General features: G+C 38.2%; 1 protein-coding gene across 1 annotated transcript; it reads right to left on the bottom strand.

Annotated features, from left to right (window-relative positions):
* Positions 1–2476: 2476 nt before the first annotated feature.
* RIOK2 (RIO kinase 2) lies at positions 2477–14601 on the bottom strand. Its single transcript, XM_085213512.1, has 10 exons — positions 14304–14601; positions 13354–13492; positions 12373–12489; positions 11282–11457; positions 10768–10856; positions 8692–8883; positions 8210–8302; positions 6542–7069; positions 6015–6108; positions 2477–2797 (listed from the first exon to the last, which is right to left on the bottom strand). Exons 1-10 carry the CDS (start codon positions 14367–14369, stop codon positions 2636–2638), a joined length of 1656 nt encoding a protein of 551 aa, XP_085069638.1. The 5' UTR covers positions 14370–14601; the 3' UTR covers positions 2477–2635.
* Positions 14602–24605: the final 10004 nt, after the last annotated feature.

Consider the following 24605-nt stretch of genomic DNA (forward strand, 5'->3'; position numbering starts at 1 on the left):
AGGACCGTGTGTTGGAGCTAAGACCGCTCTGGTTTATGTCGAGTGAATGAGGAAACACCTTCGCTCCCCCAGACTCTCAAATTGTAGGAAAAGATTGAAAATATGACGCTTCATTAAGTCGTAAAGCTGCTCCACGTGCAGTACTGTGGAAGTAGCGTGCAGGCTTTTACTGAGAAATAAAACGAGCACACAGGAACTATGATCTTCTTCCTTTAGTCCTGTAGCAGGAATGGGACTCTGATATTAACAGCAAGAGGAAAATAAATTGAAATAGCAAAATTAAACTTGTGGTGCGTTAACTGAATTTGAATCTGTTTTCCTCACTCCCTGCACAGTGTGTATTAAAATGACAGCGCGTTAATCTACTAACGTGTAAGAGAAAAATGCAGTGGCCTCAACAAGCACTCCGGTCAGGATGGACACAGATGCAATGGTGAAAGCTTGAAGTACAACTGTACACACGGTGCTGCCACACACATCTGTGTAACAGCCACACGCTGCACCAATCAGGGCTGCGCTGCCAGTACAAAGCACTCTTATTTCAGTTCCTGTAAAGTCTTCCTGGTTTGGAAAAAAGACATACGAGAGTGTTGTTTAATTACTGTAGTCCTTCCTTCCATGTTCCCAAACAACTTTTATCTTTTTCAGGATGGAAAACTGCAACACAAACTTGTATCTGTATTAACACCTACCATTGCATATAGCAAGTGCATTGAACAGTGTATATCCACTCCTTATTTTCAAATTTTGCTTACAAGATAACGAACCAGCATTATGACTACTAAAATACATTGAACAGGTTTTGTTACAGCCCGCATGCACATTCCTTGCTGCTGAGCTGTAATGCTGCTGTCCTAACCACTGCATTTCCTTAAGTCCACTCTAAATAGCACTCTGCACTCTGCACTCTGTGTGCAAACGTTGCTATTGACCTTCAATGACTTCAGATATTTCAGGAATTCTGCTGCTTTAAAAAGAAAGAAAGAAAGAAGAAAAAAAGCTTAATAAAGATATATTAAGCGGTAACCGTGAGGCTGTTCCTCCATCACTAACTCCAGTAAATGGAAATGATAACTTACAGCCATCCATTAGAGTACTTTTAAAACAGTTAATGGATGTTTTAAAGGAACTCTGTGAAAATAAACAGCAAAGATTTCCATCACCCCTTCTGTTCTGAGGAGCTGAATCAAACGGGACAGCCTTTGTGTATTTTTGGAACCCATTACCCACACAGACTTAAGGTCATGCATCAGAAAGAATCATTCACTGTGAAAAGTTCAAACTTAAAAGCCAAGAAGTGTGCACACATCTTAGGCAAAGAACTGCATCTGAAATACCGTTGTCACTGAAGCAACCTCTTTATAGATAACAGCCTAGAAACATACAAGGATGTTTTTTCCCCTTGATGTTTGAAACAGAAATGTAATTAAATTAACTTAGGTCACATTTCTGCTCCAGATAAAATGAGTTCTATCTGCATCAGAAAATAGGATTGCGTATCTTGATTGCAATCACTTACATCTAAGATTTAATTGGGCTTCCTTCTGTCACCAGGCTTTCCCACAGCTGTGATGCTTCATGTAGCATTTATCTCTTGCATCTTGTCACTGGCTTGCCATGGCTTTAAGGACATGTACAGATGCTGGTAATGTTAGCTTTCGTATTGTAACAGCAAGACCAACGCTAGAAGCTTTCAAATCAAGAGCGTGCTTCAAGACAGAACAGAGCTTATAGTTCTTCAATTAACTACAAGCTGAGTATCAGGTAAAAGGGGTAGAACAGATAGCATCAGATGTGTGCACATCTAAAGTATCATTCAAATTCCTCATTTTCCCCTGGCAAATAGAAGATTTGGAAACTACAGACTGATAACTTAAACTTCACCAAGTTATCCTTCTGCAGAAAGGCTCCACCTCACATCTTAAGTGCAGATACATCAAAGCATTTCATCTTTTAGGCCTTCAGAGCCCCAGGATATAACATAAAAGATATGGTAATATTTTTGAAAAGAGAAGGTCACTGTTCTCATTGCTATATATAAGTTACTAAAGGAATTAGATTTACTGGTAACTGCACAGATACATCCAAAACCCAAGTAACTGCCATATCCATACAGCACTTACTACACTTCTTTCTGGGCAAGATTTTTATGTGAGATTACTTAGAATGAAAGTTAAAAAAAAAAAAAAATTGATAAGATCAAAGAATGAATAGTGCTATATTGTTTGATGGTCTTTGCACAGGTTCACAAGAAATCTTATGGAATAGAAAAATCTTATGGGGTAGAAAAGAAAGGCCATTTGTTAATATCTCCTTGTGATTTTTGATAAAGCCAAACGTTTATAACTTCAGGGCAGCATTTTGCACTGAAACTCCATGTCATTGCAAAAACTAGCTCTAAGCTTGAAGGAAGGGTATTTTAAAAAGGAATCCTCTGCACAGTGGAAGATTTTTAATCTATATTAACACAGTAAAATCAATTTAAAACAAGAATGATATTTATTAGCTTTCAGCTTTTACAGTGTTGTACAGAAGAGCTGTTGCTCCACTGAATAAAAGGAGTATCTGTAATTAATAATGTTTTTTCAACTGTATGTACTATTTGTTTCCTGATGTTTACAGTAGTTTCAATAAATTATTCCCAGAAACTAGCTGCATCCAAGCTTGACTTAATGTTGTACATATTTTCTCGACGCTGTTTGGTATAAATATTTGCCTCTCCTTTCTGCAGTCGTTGTCTTAGAGCAGACTTTTGTTGTTTTGTCAGCTGACGTTTTATCTTCTTTTTCACCAGCTCCTGCAAAGAAACAATTCAGTATCAGAACTTTCCTGAAAATCATTTAATACTAACACACAGTACAGTGATCCTGTATTTTCACTACTAACAAGGACATGCAGTGGGGATCCTGACTGGAGACCACTGCATGACAACCATCTAGTGATCCATGCCAGGGCTAACTCCAGTGTATCCAAAACTGCCCCTTGCAACCCTCAGCCATCTGTGCTGATCCCTGGGCTTCAGGGCAATCTTAGCCAGCTGTTTGTAACAGAGAAGCCAGCAGGCAGCCCCTGGTTGGTACCAGTGATTGTGACTGCTGTGTAATTTCACTTTTATCTAATAGAGCGGCAAGAAGTTCTCATGAAAACATCATTCTCTTTGACAGCAGAAATGATGAACAGAGGTGTTTCCCTGTGAGGCAGTCATACTATGGTTTGATTGACTGAAAGGGGAGAACTTATCCTACAGAAAATGTCCACGTGGCGGGTGTGTGGCTTGGACTCCAGTTTGATGCTACACTGTTCAAGGCTCCAGCGTCTAAAGGGGTATAAGATTATCTGTGCTATTATTTTCTTTTAGTGTTAGCTCTAATAAGTAGCATTTTCAATGGTATGTTGCACAGTATTAAGTGCCTGAATTACAATGGACCAGTTAAAAAAAAAAAAAAAAGATTACAGTAGTTTTAAGAAAAGTCATGTTATTTACCCTTTTGTTTTCATTCTGAGTTCTACTATATATTGCATATGGCTAAAAGTATCCATAATAAAAATCAATCCATAATTTAATAGTTACAGCTGTAAATATGTCATTTGGAACATGAAGGCACGGAGCTATCATGAAGGCACTATCCCAGTGGTGCTGGGAGAGCTGCAGCCAGTGGGACTGCTCAGGGGAACCCACGTGAGGCAGGGCACAGAGGGACCAAGGAGAACCAGGGGAGGTGAAGTGTCACGGACTGACCAGACTGACCACAGCATCCATTGCATCTTCACGTGTGCTGTCTGAGGGGAGAACATGGAGGAGGGCGAGTGGGGGAAAGGTGGTTTTAGTCTGCTTTCAGTAATTCGCTGCTCTCTACTCTTATCATCAGGCAATACGTTACATTAATCTTGTTTATGATGTATCTGTTTCACCTCAGAATTTAACAACAAGCTCTTTGGAAATTAACTGTGTATTTTCTGTAAAAATGTTCCTCAAAAATTCCTGAAGAAAACTTAACAGAATTAGTTAAAACTGGTCCATTAATGTTCTCCTTCTGTCAGGAAAAAAGATGTCATTCTTTGCTTTTTATAGGTAGAGCCCTTAAAGGTGGCTTCTCTACTTCTCCCGCTGCAGTGAGCAGATGACTTTATTCACAGTTCAAGCAAGAAGTCTTGCAACACAAACACCAAGTATTTCTGATATGTAATCATAGCGTAAATTTGCAAAATTCTACTGCTCAACCACAGCGTGCAAAGTCTCATTTGTCTTACCATCATCCTAAACTTAAATATAAGCAAAAACAGAAGAATTTCAGAGTAAACAAATTTACATTTTGCTGTTTAAGGTTTTTGACAGTTCACAGTATTTCCTTTGATTAAATGAGAAAAGTCCCAAAAAGATTTCTACAAGCACAGTCAGATACTTTATTTTGTCTAGAATATTTTATTTTCTTTAGCTCATACTGTTTTTGCTTTGGCATACTCCAAGCTATGACTGTACCTACTGCTATTACCATTATTGCTTATTTATGTCCGTAAGAGTTCCTTCTCTGTGTTCAATCTGAATATCTGTTTTAATATGTTTCTCCATGGAGAAAACTGTATGAACAACAGAAAAGTACGAGCAGCAGTCACAGTGGGTCCTACTGCAGTACCTTTGTTCGTTTTAGTTTTGTAATCATGTCCTTATATTAGAAATAGCTCATATACATACCCTCCCCTTAGTTCTACTATTTACTTCTAGCATTCAAACTTTCAAATAAGATTTATCAATGGACAGAAACACCATTTTACTCAGCATAAGAGCATGCAAATGGAATGATTACGTAAGGCAAACTGGATAAACAGGATTTTTATGTGGCTGCATCTCTTGAAAGCCTCTTCTGCCAAAGTGCTCTTACATTTCTTTCAGAAGAGAATTATGTACTTACATGCCATTTGAATATTTTCTCACAAGTTCTATGTGTCTGTGTACAGAATAAACAAACACCCTCTAAACACTCAGAAAGGTTTCTAGAATTACATCGTGACCACTGCTACCACCTACTGGTGAATAGAAATATAATTTCAAGTAACCCCTATCGAAATTTAAAGCAATTCTGCAAACTTTAGTTAGCAAACTGCGGAAAAAGAAAAAAAACAAACAACCATACACAAAAATACAACAACTGAAAAAAACACATCACACTGCATGCACCAGAGATTAAAGGACTCCTGGCAGGTCATCCTGGCTCTTCTTTACCCCATTCCATAAATCAAATCCAATTCTTTGTTTCCTTAAGAAGGTACAAAGCCACTCTCTACAGTAAGAACTCGAATGACTAACAAATGTGAAGCCCTGTACAAATGTCTTGAGACAACTTCCAAGCACGCCCTTTCTTGATACATTTATTTACACATAACTGTCCTTTTTTCCCTTTGAAACTAAAATGTACTTCTTAAAATGTAATGGAGGAAGCCACATTGACTAGTGTATAGACTGTGGTTGAAAAAAAGACATTAAATTCTGCTGCAAAACCTCCTGATTTATATAATGCTGAAAGTTAGATTCAAATTATTGGATAAACCGTTACTAAAATGAGTCGATATAAATGTTTCAGGAAAGCATACAGAAATCTCTAAACAGAGCACATGAAATCTTCACTTAAATATTCACTTCTAAAATACAAAAACATTAATTGTGGAACATAATTCATTTGTAGTAAGAGAAATGAAAGAACAGATTGTATGGTCTATACCTCCTACTGTCAAATTAAAGTTGCTTACACAAGCATAGAGATTTTGTAACAGAAAAAAGAATAACAAATAGAATAAAGTGCTGGATATAATTCATAAGTCAGCATTTAGATAATTATCAGTACTATTTGTCTATGACCATGTAACTGCAAACAAGAGAGGTACATGGTAGTAATCACTGAAAACCAAATAATCCCAGAAGGCATTTTTACAAATACTTACTAACATCTACGTGAAAATTTAAGATGGTCTCAGAGTTAACTAGATGATAATAATGCCATAACAACAGTAATTATTACCGGTGGAATGGTTGAACAGCTCCCAAGACTGCTGACTGATGTGGTCCTTGTTCTTGCCTTGTTCTCAGCAATATGAGGTATATTATCCTCATTTCTGAAATATGTAAAGTAGTGTTTTATTCCACCTAGCAAAATTAACACACTTGTGTTCACGATAATCACATATTAGTCATAACACTTTTGAGATATGATTTGAAAAATGCTAGCAGAACTTATAAGTACTACAGAACATTTCCATTTGAAACATTAACACTAACAGTTCAACACAGGCATTTATGACAGGAAGAAAGCAGCCTGTTGTTACTACAGGACAGAACTACTGCATCATACATATGACTGGTACCGTACATGTAATGCTTCATCAGCAAATATATTAATGCACTGTTTTAAGAATAAATTAAATTCTTAGTTGACACTTTGAACTATGGTGGCTGAAGAGCAGTTGTTTTTGAACTACTTGTAAGATTTTCATTTCCTAGGAGGCAGCGCAGGAAACACATGGTTATACAGTAAAGATCAATATTTACCTGTAAGGCTTCAACTTCTTGTTTAAAGTTGACAGGTCAACCAGATCAGGGCATTCATCATCTTCGTTGTCCTTGTCAATGCAGCACTCTCCTTGAGCTGCCTGATTTTCTGAGGTACCTTCAAGCATCCTTTCATGCTCAGAAAACACAGTTACACAACTCTCTGCAGCTTCACTGGATTTACAATGCACAGGTTGCACTTCAACCTTATTTATGGCAGAACTCAACTCTGACAAACTCAGTTTTTGTAGATTTTCACTAGTTTCAGTGGTATCAGCCTCTTCATTGTGATACACTGCATCTTCAGAGGTTCTGCTTTCAGAATCCTCTTCCTGTATTAATTCTGCATTATCTTCCTGATTACTTCTGAAGAATTTGAGATTACTCTCAGCAAATTCTTCAAATTCTGATACCTCTGCTGCATGATCATCCTCATCAGAGCCCGATGGGCGAAGTAGTTCATCATCTTCCTGCATTTCTTTTGTATATCCGCTGGCAGCAATCTCTATGTCAAGAGAACTCTCTCTTCTGAAAGAGAGCAGTAAAAGTAGGTTTTCCTTCAATGTGTTAAATCATCCTGCTACGGATGTGCCATAAAATATCATAAATAGTAATTACCATAATATTAAAAAAGAGTGTACTTTGTTGAAACATACAAGACAATCTGGGGCTTTGGTACTTAGCAGAACATGGCTTAACAGAAGCAAACTGCCACAGAAGATGACTCCATCTTTAAGATCAGTATTTATTTACTTAAATAATTTCATTTTAACACAAATATAATTTGGTTTTAAATAATACTTGTTCAAACAGAGAAATAAAGGGTGCACTGATACGCACTGATGTAAGTGCAATTGTCCCTTGAGCAAGAGCTCAGAATGACATAAAAACCTACTCACTGCAACAGCTTCTCTCTCAAAGTACATGAAAAACTAGTTTACTTTTCAAAAAAACAAGAAAAACAAACAATATTATAAATAAAACTTCACCGAATCATAGAATCCTTCGAGTTGAAAGGGATGTGTGAGGTCCATCTCATCCAACTCCCTTGCAATGAACGGGGACACCACAGCTAGATCAGATTGCCCAGGGCTTTATCCAGCCTCCCGCTGAAAGTCTCCAGGGATGGGGCATCAACCACATGGGGCAACCTGTGCCAGTGCCTCACTACCCTCACTGTAAAAGATTTTTTCCTTATGTCTAAACTTTGAAGATAACATTTGAAGAGGTAGTCACCACGTTTACTACCATTCTGAAAACTAAATTTAAAATTAAAACCTACATTAATACTCAATATGCCAGAACTGTTAAGTCTTTTAAGAGTGGGAGAAGCTGTTTTTGCATCACTGTAACATTTCCTATGTATTTACTGTTTGGATTAAGTTTTTGCATTGATCTTTTTCCCCTCAGCTGAAAGCAGATAGACAGAGGAGAAAGCAGACCATCTTAAGGCATTCGTTAGCTTTTGGATACCATTTCACTAACTGACAGTGAAGAAAACAGGGAGCCTTCTTACTGTAAGAACAAAAAAAAAAATTTCAAATTGCTTAATTTGTCTTTTCTATCCACATTTCTCCTATAAACATCTCAAACAGGCATCAGCTCTTTCCATAAAGCCAACACAAAACCAAAGATGGGGGAAACTCAGATTTAGCTGGCATCTTCTACCTGATGTCTTTGAATTCTGGGAAGAGCTCACTCTCATAGTTGAAGCGTTTCTTAAAGAACTCCTTAATACAGTTAACATCTCTGTCAAAATACCTGTAAAAAATACAAAAATGCACAAAAACAAGAATCAAAGTAATTAAATCTATTGCAATGACAACATTTTAGTGTGTACTTTTTATTACTCATTTTATTTGCAAGTTAATGACTTATTAGGCATCTAGAAAAAAATCTAATTATCTAAATAGTATACAATTTATTTCTAAGTATCCCTTAACCAAAATAAATCATTCTTTTTGAGGAGCAATTAATTATAAATTTATCCTAGATACTTCCACTCATTCATAAATCTACTATACTTGTTATTTGGGACACATGATAAAAATGGTAGAAGTAGAAGAAGGTTATAAACATAAAGCACGGCTGGCTGCTTTTATCAGAACTTAACTTACCTGTTTTGAAAATACCATCAACTTTTTACCTACCATTCAGCATTTGGATGTGATGTTGATATCATCTGTGGAAAATCAATCATAGTGACATGGTCATCATTATCCAGTATGAGATTGAATTCATTGAAATCCCCGTGAATCAAACCGTGATTGGCAAGTTTTACAATTAACTCCATTAATTCACTGTAGACAGAGGCAGGATCTTCCATTTGGCGCACCTGGCACCTGGAAATTTCAAATAAAATATCCTGAACCCTGAAGGACTTCATAAATATAGATACGGTATACCAAATAAATCTCACAGAAGGACAGAGTAATTCAAGTTAGAAAGGAGCTCCAGAGGTCTCTATTCTGATAACCTCCTCAAACCTGGCTCAGCTCCGAAAACAGACAAAGTTATCAGGAATTCCCACGACGGGGGTGAAAAGCTTCCAGTAATGGAGAAAGACTGTGCAAGCCTCCCTAGCTGCCCTGTGCCACACTGTCGCACTGCCTTCATAGGGAGAAAGTTTCTCCATATACTTTTAAGCTTTTCAACTTATACCAATTGTCTCTTTTCCTCTCATCAGTCCTTTTGTCGTACTGCAGTATTTAAATAATGGATCAGCAAATTTTTATGTATGGATTTTTTTTAGATAAGCCTAACTTCACAACAGGACGTCCTCTACTGAAACAAGAGGTAATCTCATGTTCAAATGCCTCATATTTTCATTCACAAAAACGTACTTTCAAGACTAGGTTGGAAGGTAAGGTGAGGATCCAAAACATAAAAAGCTTAGGACACTCTAAAATACACACCAGTGAAAACAAAGTACTGGAAATGGGCAAAATACACATCACCTTCTTTTCATAAACAGCATGAAGAGGCAGTTGTTTTATTATACAAAAACTGCTAAGGAGAAGCCAGGACTTAAAATCTTCTTGTGATACATATTGGCCTGAATGCAACTTTACAGTGTTACAAGAGCTTATCAGCTGTACAACACTGAAAGTAAACACAAGGAAAGTCCAGCAGCTTTCAAACATGCTGCTGCTGAACATTTTTGTACAGGTAGAAAAATTAATTGGTGATCATATGGTCAGGTTTTATATCATAAAATATACTCCTTGTTCTTTGAATTTGGGAATCGTGTGAACTGGTATCTTCTGAGATTGTTGTTCATTTGAAATAATTTTCATCCAGCATCTCCTTCAGACTAAAACTGCAGAACAAGGTGAGCATAGTAAAATTCCACTGCAGATGCCCACATGAAACCATTCTATCTAAAGGATGGATGTGGAATTATTCAACAAACAAAGGGGATTCAGAATACACTGAAGGCACTTACTTAAATGGCACTTATTCCATGTTTCTCTTCAACTGTTATACTGTGGGATAATCACTTTTTGATTAAACTTCCTATTTTTGATATTTATTACCATATCAAAACACTTTTTGTTCTAGCACGTGATGTTTTAAATCTCTGGATGAGCACTTATACTCTATTCTACATTTTATAGAGTATCAAATACATTCAGCTATGCAACTAAACATTCATTCACACACAGTTTTTTTAAATCATTGAAAGATTTTGGACAATTCAATAAAAGTATTCCTTCTTATTTAAAAGAGTATACATGACACAGTAAAGAGTATACCTGTAAACAGAGCAACTCTCCTCACTCCCTCTTCTCCCTTGTATTTTTAAACACAAGCTCTGGATTGGAAAGCTGTAATCTTACCTAAATTGCCACAGCATGCATCATGAACTTGATGTCAGAATGCAGAGGAAATACAACTCAATACTGAATATAACAGAATATACAATTTCTGCATAGAAATCAGTTGTACCACTAACATCTGCATCATACTGCTCTTTCAGTTTACTGCATATTTTAAAGAAATTAAGTCTACTTCACTAGTTTCTTTGAACAAATAATACATTTTTCTTTAGATAAATTGGTCATAGAAGTAAGATTATAACAGGACTGTAGCCAGTGCAGGCCAAGCAGCTTTACTATGGTCAGAATTCACTCACATGATAAGGAAAAATGCAATCCCTGCTGCCTTACTGAACTTATAATCGTTAGGGTTTCTGTGAAACAGAGAATTCAAGCTTCAGTACTTACAAAGGATAGCCATCAAGGAGCTCCATAATAACTGCATGTCTGTTGTAGTCTACAGGTTTTGGAACAGGAAATTTTCTGTCATACAAAGCCTGGAAAGAGTCAACACATTGAAAAACAAAATGAAAATTGTTAAGGAAACAGTTTGTGTATAACAAACTCCAAGATAAGCACAAAATGTTAGGGTGGAAGCAGCATACTGCAGGTTACTCAGATGCCTTCATTGAGATTTTCGGACAGACAGCACAAAGTTGTCCAGTAATAATAACATTCAACTGAAATCCTCTAGGAAAACTTGCTTCAGTTTTGTACGACTTTTGTTGCAAGGCTTCATTATATCACTGGACACTATATAAGAATGCAGCACTGATGTTCTCTGAAATGCATACTTTAAGTCCACTAGGAAAATAAGCATAAATTCTATTAGTACTGCAAATACAAAGGCATGAGAAGATAGCATGAGAAGTATCTTCCAGTCTATTCCACCATTGTTTATACTGTGGAAATGGCCTCCTACCTTCATGTAGGCAAACTCCTTCATTGCTGCTAGCCGGGATAAATACAGCCATGACATTTTATGCCTGTGCTTATGGTAGTCACGCTTGTTTTTCAGACTGCGAAAAGAAGTTCTTCCAAGCCTATGCAATTTCATTGCAAACTGCTGCTCATCTTCATTTGCAACGATATAAATATCTAGGAGAGAAATAGCAACACAGAGCTATGAAATAAGTGGTATCTGACAAGTCTATAATAAAAAAGTACTTCTGGCATAGAAAGGTCTACGACACTTCGTCCAACAGTAAAGAGAGCTATATTTATATATTGTCTATTAGTAATCTGAGATGGAAGAAATTATTCTTAAAGAGATTATGTTCTCCATTAGTAGAAATACTGATGTTATCTGAAACATCTTTCACACCAGGAGGTAAAAGTAACTGGAATAGAACTGAGACAATTCAAGCTCCCTGACCTCAGGTTCCTATAATCAGGATAGACTGGTATTTGTGCAGGCCACCTGTACAGCGTGGAACTATAAACTTCCCAAACAGGGAAATACAGCTCAAATGCCCAACTCCAGCGTTCTTAATAACACACAGGAAAAGCTGCCTTCTTGTTACTGACTGGAGACAAATCCCAAGAGACCAACCTCTTAATTTCATTTCTACCTTTTGTCTACAACATGTCCCTTTCTTTAATGGTGAGAGAGATATGTTGTGCCAAATTACAACTTATATGTAAGAGAAACCAAGAGAGCACTCCAATAGTTTTGATTGTATTTTACATTATTTTATTTTATAGGTGGAACGAAAAAGCTGAAGTTATCTTTTTGATAAAGTACTTCAAAATTCTTCATGAAGCATGTGACATTTTGCATCTGTCAGCAAAATACCTTTTAAGAGATGAGTCAAAATTTGGACAAAATGGTCAAACTGGAACAACACTCTTGCAAAAAAAAAAAAAAATCAAATGCAGTCAAAAGCCTCATGAAGTGAGCCACAGATCTTGGTGTTTAACTGAGATGATTATCTAGAGATACATTTACCAAGTTTCTAGCAAAATACTGATATGTTTCCTTAAAAAAAAAAATTAAAATGTTTTTTGAATTACCTGATTCTTTGCCAACACCCATCTGATTTCCAACAGAACTGATGACTTGCCGGGAAGACAGAGTTTTCAAGGCAAGGTAATCATACCCTGCATTAGTTAATCGATAGCCCTGGACCACTAAAAAAAATAAATTATAAAACATTTTATTCCTTACTATGGACACCTTACCTTTAAAAAAAAAAGCCTAGTTTTAATCAAGTTTCTTGCTCCAGCTTATGGTACAAAACACTCAAGTACTACATTTCCTCTTGGCTAGTATCAGCCAAATTTGATGGAATGTTTAAATTCCTGCAAGTCTTAGAAAAATTAACTGGATAAAAGATAGACATGTTATCAGCTCTTCAACAGCACAAGCAATTATGATTCTCTGAACGGCATGGAAGTGGCATTACTTTTGAAGATAATTAGCTAGGAGATATAGCGGGGATTTAGGATTGTTGTGAGGCTCTAAACCAATCCTTAAAATTCTGAAGAATGGAAACCAAAAGGGAAGGAATTTCACGCAGACTCAAAAGTGAGATAAAACTACAAGGTTGAAGGAAATGGGCAAGGGCCTGCTACACTACTACTTAACACTTGGAAAGGAATAAAAAATGCTTTAGTAACTGTTTCTGCTGAGGTGCAGGTCATATGACTTTTGTCTTTTCTATTTGTGCACTATGATAAAACTGTAACACATTTGGATTGATATCTGTATGCACTTCAATATTACCTTAACCAACAGTTATTTCATATTTCCATGAATTTTGTAATGGAGTGAAGGAGATTTAACTGCTCTCCTTTAATTTCTTTCCTGCCTATGAGTTCTACTGGAATCAGCAGCTAAACAGACAGTATAATCATTTGTTGCTGAACAAATCTACATTCCCAGGCTAGACTCCAGAGAAAATGAGAAAATGCTTCAGACATCTGTGTGTGCCAAGCAATGGTACTGTAGCATAAGGAAGGGTGAGAGGAGCCCAACACATAAACCAAACTTACTTTTAGTTCGTTCATAAGCCAGGAGCCTGTGTTTCCCCAGCTCTCTCAAAATTTTATTACAGCCACCGTGCTTCAGGCTTGCAATAGAAGCAATTAAGCTGGCAGGAACTATTTCATGGTTCTTCATTCCCATTTCCACCTTAAACAACAAATGAAAAACGGGTCTGTTAGCCAATGTTCAGCAGCTGAATGGCATCAGATCCTCCCCGAGTCTAAACCACTTCTCTCAGAACAGTAGCTTAATTAACCTTTCATGTATATATGTACTAAAGTCTTCACAGAATTGCAGAATGGCCCGGGTTGGAAGGCACCTCAAAGATCACGAATCTCCAACCTCTCCTGCCACAGGCAGGGCCACCAACCTCCACGTGTCACACCAGACCAGGCTGCCCGAGGCCCCATCCGACCGGGCCTTCAACACCTCCAGGGACGGGGCATCCACCTCAACGCTCCCCCTGTCAAGAACTTCCCCCTGACATCCAACCTAAATCTTCCTTCCCTCAACTTCAAGCCATTTCCCCTTGTCCTGCAGTTCTCTACCCTTTCAAAGAGTTGATTCCCCTCCTGTTTGTAGGCTCCCTTTAGGTACTGAAAGGCTGCAATGAGGTCACCCTACAGCCTTCTTTTCTCCATGCTGAACAAGCCCAGCTCCCTCAGCCTGTCTGTGTAGGAAGAAGGTGCTCCAGCCCCCTGATCATCTTTGCGGCTCTTCTCTGGACCCTCTCCAACATCTCTCTGTCCTTCTTGTACTGGAGGCTCCAAACTCGTAGAGTGCCAACCACAGCTCGGCAGCCGGCTGGCTGCGGTCCTAGGGACGGGTGGAGGAGCAGTTCTGCCCGCTCGGAGCGCTCCCTCCCGCACTCCTCGGGTGAGCAAGGCGCCAGGCGGGCAGCCTGCGCGGCCGTGCCAGGACAAGACCTCCCCGCCCGCCGCCCGCCCTCCCCGCTCACCGCTGTTAGGACTCGGAAATGCTCCTTGGACAGGTACCGCAGCATGACCACGTTCAGCTTCCCCATGGCGGCAGCAGCTGAACCCCCGGCCCTCACAGCAGCACGCCTCGGCCGCTCCTGCGCATGCGCAGAGTACGGAGCACCGCCTGCTCAGAGATGCGGCTCGTCTGGGTCCTGGCAGCTGCATAGACGCTCGTCTCCTCAGCCGAATCGTTGTGCGTTTAGCTGAGTCTGATCGGCTCAAAATCAAAACAGAAAAAAAGTCTCCTCTCCGAGACTGGTTTGACTACTTGCCACGCTGTAAATGAGTTTATCCGATCGCACGTATATCTGCCCAGACCGACTCCCTAGCGGAGACACATTTCCGGCTACAACTGCACCTGCGCGCAGGCCGCGTAGGGTGATGCGTCGGGGGACTGCCCATGAACCGGAAGTCGAAGGAGGCTCCTCCAGTGCGCCTGCGCCGGACAGGCGCGCTCACTGCTGTAGGTTCGAACCCCGGGCGCGGCCGCTTTTCGTGCGGGTTCCTTTCGTTGCCTTAAGCAGGACTTGGGCTACAAGAGATGGAAGCGCATAAGGACACGATTCCTGCTGCGTGCTGTTAGGGGGCAATATTGGAACTAAAGCACCTGCACTTCTATAAGCGGCGTTTGAGCCTCTATGTTCCCTTGAAGGTGTGTCTGCAGCTGCTGGCGCTGGGCCTTGTCACTGCTTCCCAGCCTCCTGGGGAGAGGTGGACGTGGAGGGCACTTGTAGCCTCCATGCTTAGCAGAGGACAATTTGACTTCCCATTGCACCTGAAAGCTTACAGTTTGATGTGTTGCATCTGTTTTCAAGTAATAGTAAGGGCCATTGGGAAACTGCAATAAATGCAAAATCTGCCATTACTTAGGAGTGACCAAAACCAACCGAGATGTTGAAAACACAGTGATGTATGATCCCTTAAAATCTATTTTAGTGGGCATTAGTAAATTAAAAGTCTTTGTGAATGCTTAATTGTCCTGGAGATCAATCAGTCTGTAGGTAGCAGTCACTTCAAAGGAGAGCTGGCAGCCTAAACTCACATTTCACAAAATCACAGAATAACAGAACAGGAACCTCAAAGATCATGAATCTCCAACCCCCCTGCCACAGGCAGGGCCACCAACCTCAACATTTAATACTAGACCAGGCTGCCTGAGACCCCATCCAACCTGGCCTTGAACACCTCCAGGGACGGGGCATCTACAACCTTTCTGGGCAGCCTGTTCGAGTACCTCACCACTCTCTGTAAAGAACTTCCCCCTAACATCCAACCTAAATCTTCCCTCCCTCAGCTTCAAACCATTTCCTCTTGTCCTGCAGTGATCTACCCTTTCAAAGAGTTGATTCCCCTCCTGTTTGTAGGCTCCCTTTAGGTATTGAAAGGCTACAATGAGGTCACCCTGCAGCCTTCTCTTCTCCAGGCTGAACAAGCCCAGCTCCTTCAGCCTGTCTTTGTAGGGGAGGTGCTCCAGTCCCCTGATCATCTTTGTGACTCTCTTCTGGACCCTCTCCAACAGCTCTCTCTCTTTCTTGTACTGGGGGCTCCAGATCTGGACACAGTACTCCAGACGGGGCCTCACAAGTGCAGAGTAGAGAGGGACAATCACCTCCCTGTCTCTGCTGGCCACTCATCTTTTGATGGAGCCCAGGATACCATTTGCTTTCCAAGCTGCAAGAGCGCACTGCTGGCTCACGTTCAGTTTTTCATCCATCAAGACCCCCAGAACCTTCTCTGCAGGGCTGCTCTCAAGGACCGCTCCTTCCAGTCTGTATGGATGCCTGGGATTGCTCCGGCCCAAGTGCAAAACCTTGCACTTTGCCGTGTTGAACCTCATTATGTTCACCCAGGCCCACCTTTCCAGCCTGTCGAGGTCCCTCTGAATGGCATCCCTTCCTTCCACCGTGTCAACTGCACCACTCAGCTTGGTGTCATCAGCAAACTTGCTGAGGGTGCACTCGATTCCATTGTCAATGTCACTGATAAAGATGTTAAAAAGCACCAGTCCCCAGACAGACCCCTGGGAGGGTGCTGCTAAATGGGAAATGTTTTTACTGCTCTCGTAGGACTGTTCTGTATTTTACCTTGCAATTATGAGAGCTTAATTTATTCAGTAAAAATGATTAAAAACTAGTTATCCTGTCATTGTTTTTGTAGTAGGACATCGATGAGTGTGTGATGAAATTATTTCTGCCTTTCAATATATAAAAATGTCTATTAATAGGAATGTGTCTGAGTAAGAAGCAATGATTTTAAGCTGAAATAGAGTATGCTTAGTCTGGATATAAGTAAGAACTTTTTCACAATGAGGATTGTGAGACACTGGAATAGGTTGCCCAGGGAAGCTGTGGCTGCCCTGCCTTTGGAAGTCAAGTTAGGCAGGGTTTTGAGCAAACTGATGCAGTGAAAGATGTCCTTTCCCACCTCATAGGGATTGGACTAGATGAACTTAAAGGGTCCCTTCTAACTCAATCCATTCTATAGTTCTAAGAAATAATTGTAATTGATCAGCTTTTGTTCTGTACTTGTGTTGACTGGTACAGAACAATTTATTTAAGGTAGTTCTGCTTGATTCATTCTACCTCTTTTCTCACAGACTTTTTGCTCCTTGGTAAATACATGTTGCTTGTTACTGTCTGTCATTGTGCTGCCTTGCTGCAAACCTTGACTAGCTTGAAGATGGACAGAACTGCCAACTAAAAGGTTCTTTGTGCCTCATAGTGCTCAGATAGTCAAAAGTAGTTGGTACCTGGTAGTCCATATGCTACATGGACTTGTGGCTGTAGAGTGTGATCTGCTGCTTCTGTGGGGGCAGTTGTATTTTTGAAAAATGTAGACTAAATTAAAGTTGTTTTTTGTTTGTTTGTTTGCTTGACTTCCCTTCCCTCTCACCCCTTCTCTACTCCTGCAAGATGGCATTGCAGAGAGATTATCTTCTGATTGTTCATGTAGGTTCTCCTGCTATAAGGATTCTTTGGAGAAATAAAGAAAAGTAATATAATATATGTGTGGAACGTCTGAATGTTCTTATCAGTCTCAGTGCTCTGAGCTATTGCTTTGTGAAAAACAAAATGTAATCAGGAGTCATTTAACTGCAATTGTTTCCTCAATATTTGTAATACATTTTCAAGAAAGCATTAAAAGAGATGCAAAAGATGTGAAATGTTGTTTGCCAGTTAATTTATGTGAATAATGCTCTTGACTTAAATGCATAGATTTGACATGTTTGTTTTAGCTAGATTTTATTTTTACTTTCTCCATGTTCTCACATCTCGTGATGAATAATGGTGCATCCTTAATTGCTCTCTGGTGTATCTTGAGCATGCAGCCTTGAAAGATTAGGTAGTTTAATAAAATCTACTTGAAACACAGGGAACACATGACCATGTGAGTATCCCAGTGAGGTATCTCTCAGTGAAAAAAAAAGGATGTTTAACCTATTGTACAAATAGCTAATTAGGAGAGTGGCTGTTTGAATATACTCTTACTCATAGTAAGTCTGAATATGAAATTATTGAGTCTTAGTAAGAGTATGAGTCTGTCTCAGATATGAGCTACTGCAGCCTTGTATGGGATTCTAACTGCAGCAAATCTTCAGTTTTACTCTTAATAGAAAGTATAATTTTGTGTACCATACAACTGTATTAGGAACTTGCATGCATGCACCTTGAAAATTGAACTTGTAAACTAGTATGTTAATTTTTCAGCAGAACAGTTAAAAAATGAATCTTTCATAACATTCATAAAGCTCCTTCTGATCATAAAGTCAGAAGATTAACCATGAAACTTCTCTGGAAGGAGTTTCAAAATAAACTTTTACACTTAAGTAATTGTTAAAAAGGGCTGTAAAAATTAAAATAAATTTTAAAAAATAGGATTACATTTGACCGGAAAGTATACTTTTAAGTTCTTGGTTGACATTAAAAAGAATATATACAGGAACATTATATTTTTAAAATTTTTAAGCACTACAGCTTTCACCTATTTTGTGTGTGTGTGTGTGTGTGTGAATGATCAGTGTGGGAACAGAAAGAGCTGGGTGTTTGTAAAACTCTTCTAATGAATAGTAGAGTATATGCCCAGTGTACAAATGCTGCACCTTCCCTTCTAAGGAGAGTCTTATAAATCCCCCAAAGCTTGAGTTGAACGTAAGGTTTGAGCAGTGCAGTTCATACAGTGGGCTCTTTCACTGCAGTTTTAGGAAACTACTGTTCTTAAGATAAATATGAATGCTTAGCGATTTTGTTGCTGCAGATATCTTATTTCAAATAAAAATTAGTAAGAGCTCCTTAGGGAGTAGGCTGTGGTAATGTTACAGTTTCTAGTTTAGGATACTGCTGAGGTGTCTGAATTTGTAGAAAAAGTGATTGCTGTGTGCAGAAGGAGCCCACAGTGGTGGCTGTATGCTACCTACATGCTTATACCTGGAATTTCAGACCAACATTTGGCACTTCTCAAGGAAATGTTTGGTCACTTCATGAACCTTAGTTGGTGGTCAAACAGCTCGCTTTCCATTAGAGTTGTAGCCTGTCCAATATGTGTGAGGTCTACCTGGGGCTTGTTCCCTCCTTTGACTGAATACAGCCTCCTGCAAGGCTGTTGAATCAGGATAGTGGATACTTTCAGAGTCGATAATATAGGAACTTTTCCATTCTAATTCAGTATTGTAGAATGTGTTGTGTAAGAGAAACCTTTTACTTGTTTCTTTCTACTGAGTGCAAGGACAGTCTTGACACTGCTTTGCAATAATAGTGTGCTGTATTCAGAAACCAAAGCTTTGTTAGTGTTATTGTTTCTCCAACTTCAAGACAAAAAGGATTCTGATTGTGGTTACAGAATAATTTGTTCTGTGGAGCTGTGATCCCAACTTTAACCTTGTTGGTGTTCTACATCTTCGTGTTTACATTAGTGTTTTGCTGACAGTATTCTTTTTTGTTTTGCTTTTGTTTTTTAAAAAGCACCTACCATTCTCATTTTCGCCACTTTCCATGATGTACAGAATATTCAGAATGCTAGAAGGCCTTGTAGAAGAAGAAAAAATGGAAGGCAAATATTTCAAGCTTGATTTAACGGCTCAGACATATTTAATTTTCCCTATAATTGTTGTCATTAGCTCAATTCTTTTTACTATTTTCCCTCGAAATACTGTCCATGGAAGTTTTTGTTCTATGAATATTTTCAACGATTCCTTAGTAAGATGTTCCCAAACTATCGGAGTTACTATGCAAATTATTTCAAAGTGAAAAAGGCCTTGTATCTCGATGCAGCTGAACATTATGCTGCATCGAGTACAGGGCCAAACTATAATTTCTAACTGTGGCATTCAAATAAGCTGATGCTTGGTTAAGAATTTAAACCCTGGTTTGGAGTACAATTCTGTTCTAATGCTTCTCAAAAACCTTGCTTGCACTGAGGGCTTTCGTACAGGAGAAAAGGCATTGGTTGCTTGGTGCCCTAAAGTCACGGCTGGCTAGAATAGTTTGTACTTCTTTCCCTTTGTCTTAACCCGATTTAAGGAGTTTCTTCTGGTTTGTATGAAGGTATTTGGATTTCTTTAATTCCTTTTAATTACATGTTTTATTTCATATTACTTCTATTGTAAACTCATCTTCCTTTGACTTGCAATAACTGAATAATGTGGGCCTTCAGTTGTTTCTCATTTCTGCTCTTTGGTATTAATCATTTTGAAACACTTTGTGTGAGATTGTGAAAATGTTAGACATCAGAAATCACAGTATTCAAAATGTGAGTTTTTGTGCTTAGTTCTGTCTTGTTTCTTCCTTCTTCCTCTCCTGAGTTCCTGTCACTTTCTCATGTTTAGAATAGAACTTCCACTGAATTTTGATATAGTAGTTAATACATACCATCACAATTAGTCGGAAACAAGTTTTGTGAACCTTAAAATTAAAGAAGAATCCACAGTGTCCTGGAACCACTGAGTTTATACTACTGCTGCAAAGCTGTGAACCGTGTCAGAACTAGGCTAATATCAAAATCATTCTACTTGCTCTTGTAGTTTTGTTTTTTTTCCTGCACACCTTCTGGTTGCTGTAGCAATGAGATAAATTGCAATTTGGTTAAGGTACGGACCCAGAGGGTTTCATCTCCACATCTTGTCTTGCCCACTGTGAGAATAAAATGAGATCAGGTAAAAAAGCTGTTGTGATAAAAATACGCACACGGGCTGAATTCAGGTTGCTAAACCAGTCCAAATTTATGTCAGTTTTTAGCTTTGCATTATTTACTGTAGCGTAATTTAAATAGTAAAAAAAAAAAAAGATGGGGGATTTTATTCATAATGGGGTCCAGGCATTCTTATAGAATTACAAAGTAGAGTGGCACAGGGACAAACAGGTTGCAGGCAGGTCTCAGTTCCATGTGGCTAACAAGGAAAGTGTGCCAGAAGTGGGCAGTATAGGTCCAGGCCTCTTACTAATCAAAATGACCTTGCTTAGTTTATTTGAAGAAAACAGAGAATTAAGACTGCACCCTAGTTTCCATTACTAGGTGACTGACTTTTGATGAGTGCTGACTGGCATAATCCTTTTTATTATGAAGGGGCAAAAAAACTAGAATAAATTGAAGAAGGTAGAAGCTAGGGAAATTAATTTACTTGCAAATGATTCCTTTAAGTGGCTTCTGATTATTTACAGTTGCTCCCCTAATTTGGAAGGATTGTGGCCACTGACAATTTTCTGTGACCTTCACGTAAAGAAAGGAATTACATAGCTAGTTCAACAGAAGATTGTGCAGTATTCCTCTGATCATTGATGATTCACTAATAGTAGTTGTATTTTACATTTATCAGTAGAGGATAGTATGTTTTCCAAAATAGGAAGTTTCCTTATGAATTTTACCATTAAAGGTCATGGTTGCACAGTTTGAACAGTACTTTTTTGTTTGTTTGTTTGTTTAAACTATAGTGCAGACAGCAAGGACTTTTGTTTAAAATAGCAAACATTTTATTTCAGACTACTAGTTGCTCTCTATTTCAAGGTATTTGAGCAAACTAATATGGGAGCAATTTAATATATTCAACATATTTGAGTTTGATTGCTTGCATACAGGGCTTCCTTTAACCACATCAGGAGCAGCATGGTAAATAAATGCCGCATTTTGAATTACCAGTTACTAATGGTTCTGTCCTAAGTGTACAACCATATGCAGATGATTAAACTGACAATAGTAGAGAGCTTATGTGCAGAATGATTTTCATATTAAAAAAAATTGGCTGAATTTTCGAAGTTGAAAACTTCTCACTTCTGAGAAAATGATTATTTTTTTATATCAATATAATTTTAAATTATTTTGCCTTTTTTCTTTTTAATTTACTGTGACTCTTTCTAAGCAGATTCCTAAGTAAGATTTGCAGTATGAGTTACTAGCTGTCTGTCTTCTTTAAATAGAGAAGTGGTATTCTCTACTGCTTAACTGGAGAACAGATCAGGTTACAATTCGTGTCTCTTCTCATTTTCTTGGAAGAGAAATAAAAAAGTTATTCAACAAACTGCAAATCTCTTACTGTTTACTTACTGAACTGCTAAGTTTAAGTAGAAAATGCAAGTATACTTCACAGACACATCTATGATTGGAAGCATAGGTTCATGCACTTTTTCTCCCCCTGTATTTGTTAAACCTGTATGTCAAAGGTCTTATGTGAGGCAGAAATAGTCTAATGGGAAGCAGTTCTAGAACAATCCCGTAATACTAGCTATCAAGCTGAGAAAAGCTGTGGTGAATTTTGTGTTAGTCAATTGTTTAGATTTATATTACTTTTTATGTTGTTCTTAGCTGAAAACAAACTGAATTTGGAACAGACTATTTCTTCTTTAGATGGGAGAGGTGTGGTTGTTAATTTGTTTTTAATATATATTTCAGTAGGATAACTGGCCTTGTTGACCTGATCTTTTTTCTGACCCATCTTGTACCATTGCGTCGATGCTTGGTTACGTATGCACTTTTGTTCTTCCTGTATTTATGTAGGAGGTCAGAACAGCTTTTACCAGTGAGAATATGATACAGAGGTCTGAAGAGTACTTTATCTCGGTGTACTCATGCAGCGTGTTACAAAAACATTGATGACTTTGTGCCTTAGTATCAGAAGGACTTGAGGTCCCTGGGTCAAAAAGATTATAAGGGAAAAATATGTTCCATGTTCTATTTTCTATTCAGAAAAGCCTGTTAGAAACACAAAGGCATTGAAGCAGAAAGATGCAGTGCATCAGAGCGCTAATTGCAGCTGCTGGTTTTAATCATCCAAACTAACATGATTTCTCTTTATCTGGACTAAGTTTGAGACTTTTGTGATATTGTTGGTTTTTTTTTTTAGAAACCATGTTGTTTCCTTTCACTTCTGACAGTCCATTAGCTGGACCAGTGATTTTTTGATCCTAGTTTAAGACCTGGATTCATTCTGTAACAGCATTATTGTGATGAATCACTGCAGTGTTGCATACTTCCTCTTTGTCTATCTAAATAACTTCTCAGATTTTATGCAGAAAGAAATTGTTACCTCTAGCCAGTTCTCAGGAACCTTTCAACTTTGTTATTAGTAATACATTAAGTATGTTAATGCTTGTCAAAATAACCTGTAAAGCAAATCAAATCAATAAAACACATGTTGTACTTGAAAAGTTAGCATTTTTTGATAAAATAGCCTTTCATTTGTATGTTCCACTTCTTTTTGTGTGACAGAGAAATGTGGAAATGGGAAGGTCTTGAATGGTGATTTGTATTTATTATAATAAACTGAAGAAGAAATTGAGAAAAAATCTCAAAACCTGATTTTGCTGTAACACAGTTTCAGAAAATAAGAAATTTCCACTAGAGGGCAGTGCTTCTCTTTCCTCTTGAAAGAAGATCGGAAAATAAGATTTTTCAGAATTAAAGAATTGTTTTCAGTAGTGTGTTTCTTCAGTAGTGCTTATGTGGTACCTGAGAGTGGTACATGAGAGAGCTTTTAAGTAGCCAGATGCCTATGAACTTTCTAAAGCCAACATTTGTAATAATTAGACATTATCATAAGTCTTTGTCTGCCTGTGCTAATTTACTGTTTTTAGATACCTGCTGCTCACAGCTGTAAATAAGCAGAATCAGAGAATCATGTAGACTGGAAAGAATTCAAGAGCACCAAGTCCAACCGTGAACCAACTGATTTCTACCACTAAACCATGATCCTTAGTGCCATGTCTAAACATCTTTTCTGTACTTTCAAGGATGGGGACTCTACCATTTCATTGGGCAGCCTGTTTCAATGAATGACCACCCTTTTTGTGAAGAAATTCTTTCTAATATTCAATATAAACTTCTCCTGAAATAGTTCAAGGAGTAACTGTAAGTACGTGTTGGTCATGGCCTTTATCTGATCACTCCTCCTTGTTCCAGTCTCTTGGTCTTGAAGAAATGGGAACATGTAGAGATATGTACACTTGGGTTCACTTGAAGGCTGGAGGTAGTTATGGCACTTTTCTGCTGCTGTTTAAATCAGGAGCACAGGTTTTCTACACTCTATTGCTTCTAAATTGGGCTTATTTTGAGGTCCAGCAGGAAATTCAGTCACATTTAGCTATATTCCTTGATATGTACAAACCCAATTGTAATTTGAATGATACTTCAAACAAGGGGAGAAATACACTTTTTTTTCTTTTTCTTTTCTTTAATTAGCTCTGCAAACTGAAGGGTTCATTTGGAGTATGACATACTTCTAAGTAATTCTTTAAGATTCTGCTAAATTCTTTGATACTGGAATTGCAAGTTAACAGAAATATTCATGTTCTAGATTATTACTGATAATTGCTTTTCTTCCTTTTCCTCGAGATACTTGGCACTTTAAAAAAATAGTTATTGGCAAAAGAAAGCAAGTGGCAATCAGGTGGAAGAAAATGAACCAATGAAATGTTCCTTCGTAGGGGATTACATCTCTCTGTATTTTTACTTCTGAATTTTTACTTCAAAAATTTCTTACGACCAAAGTGTCTATTCTTGTCAAAGGACAGATTTTTGCAAATAATGCTAGATTATAGAATAGTGTTATGTTTGACTGGAGTAGAAAAGATCCTGAAAATGCTGTCTTTTGTTTTCTACGTCTTATTACGTGTAAACTAGCGTAGTCATACTACACCTTGTAATTCATATTTAGGAAAATTTTTCATAAATTTTGTTGGGATTTGGTATGGGACTGGCACTGATAAGCAAGTTACCTATTTAAAATCATATGGACCATTCTTGCATGTTAAAATTAATTTCTGTCTTTTGTACTGCACCAATTTTTTGTGCTTTTC

Source organism: Meleagris gallopavo, chromosome Z (genome assembly GCF_905368555.1).
Source record: "Meleagris gallopavo chromosome Z, MGAL_WU_HG_1.1, whole genome shotgun sequence".
Taxonomy (NCBI): domain Eukaryota; kingdom Metazoa; phylum Chordata; class Aves; order Galliformes; family Phasianidae; genus Meleagris; species Meleagris gallopavo.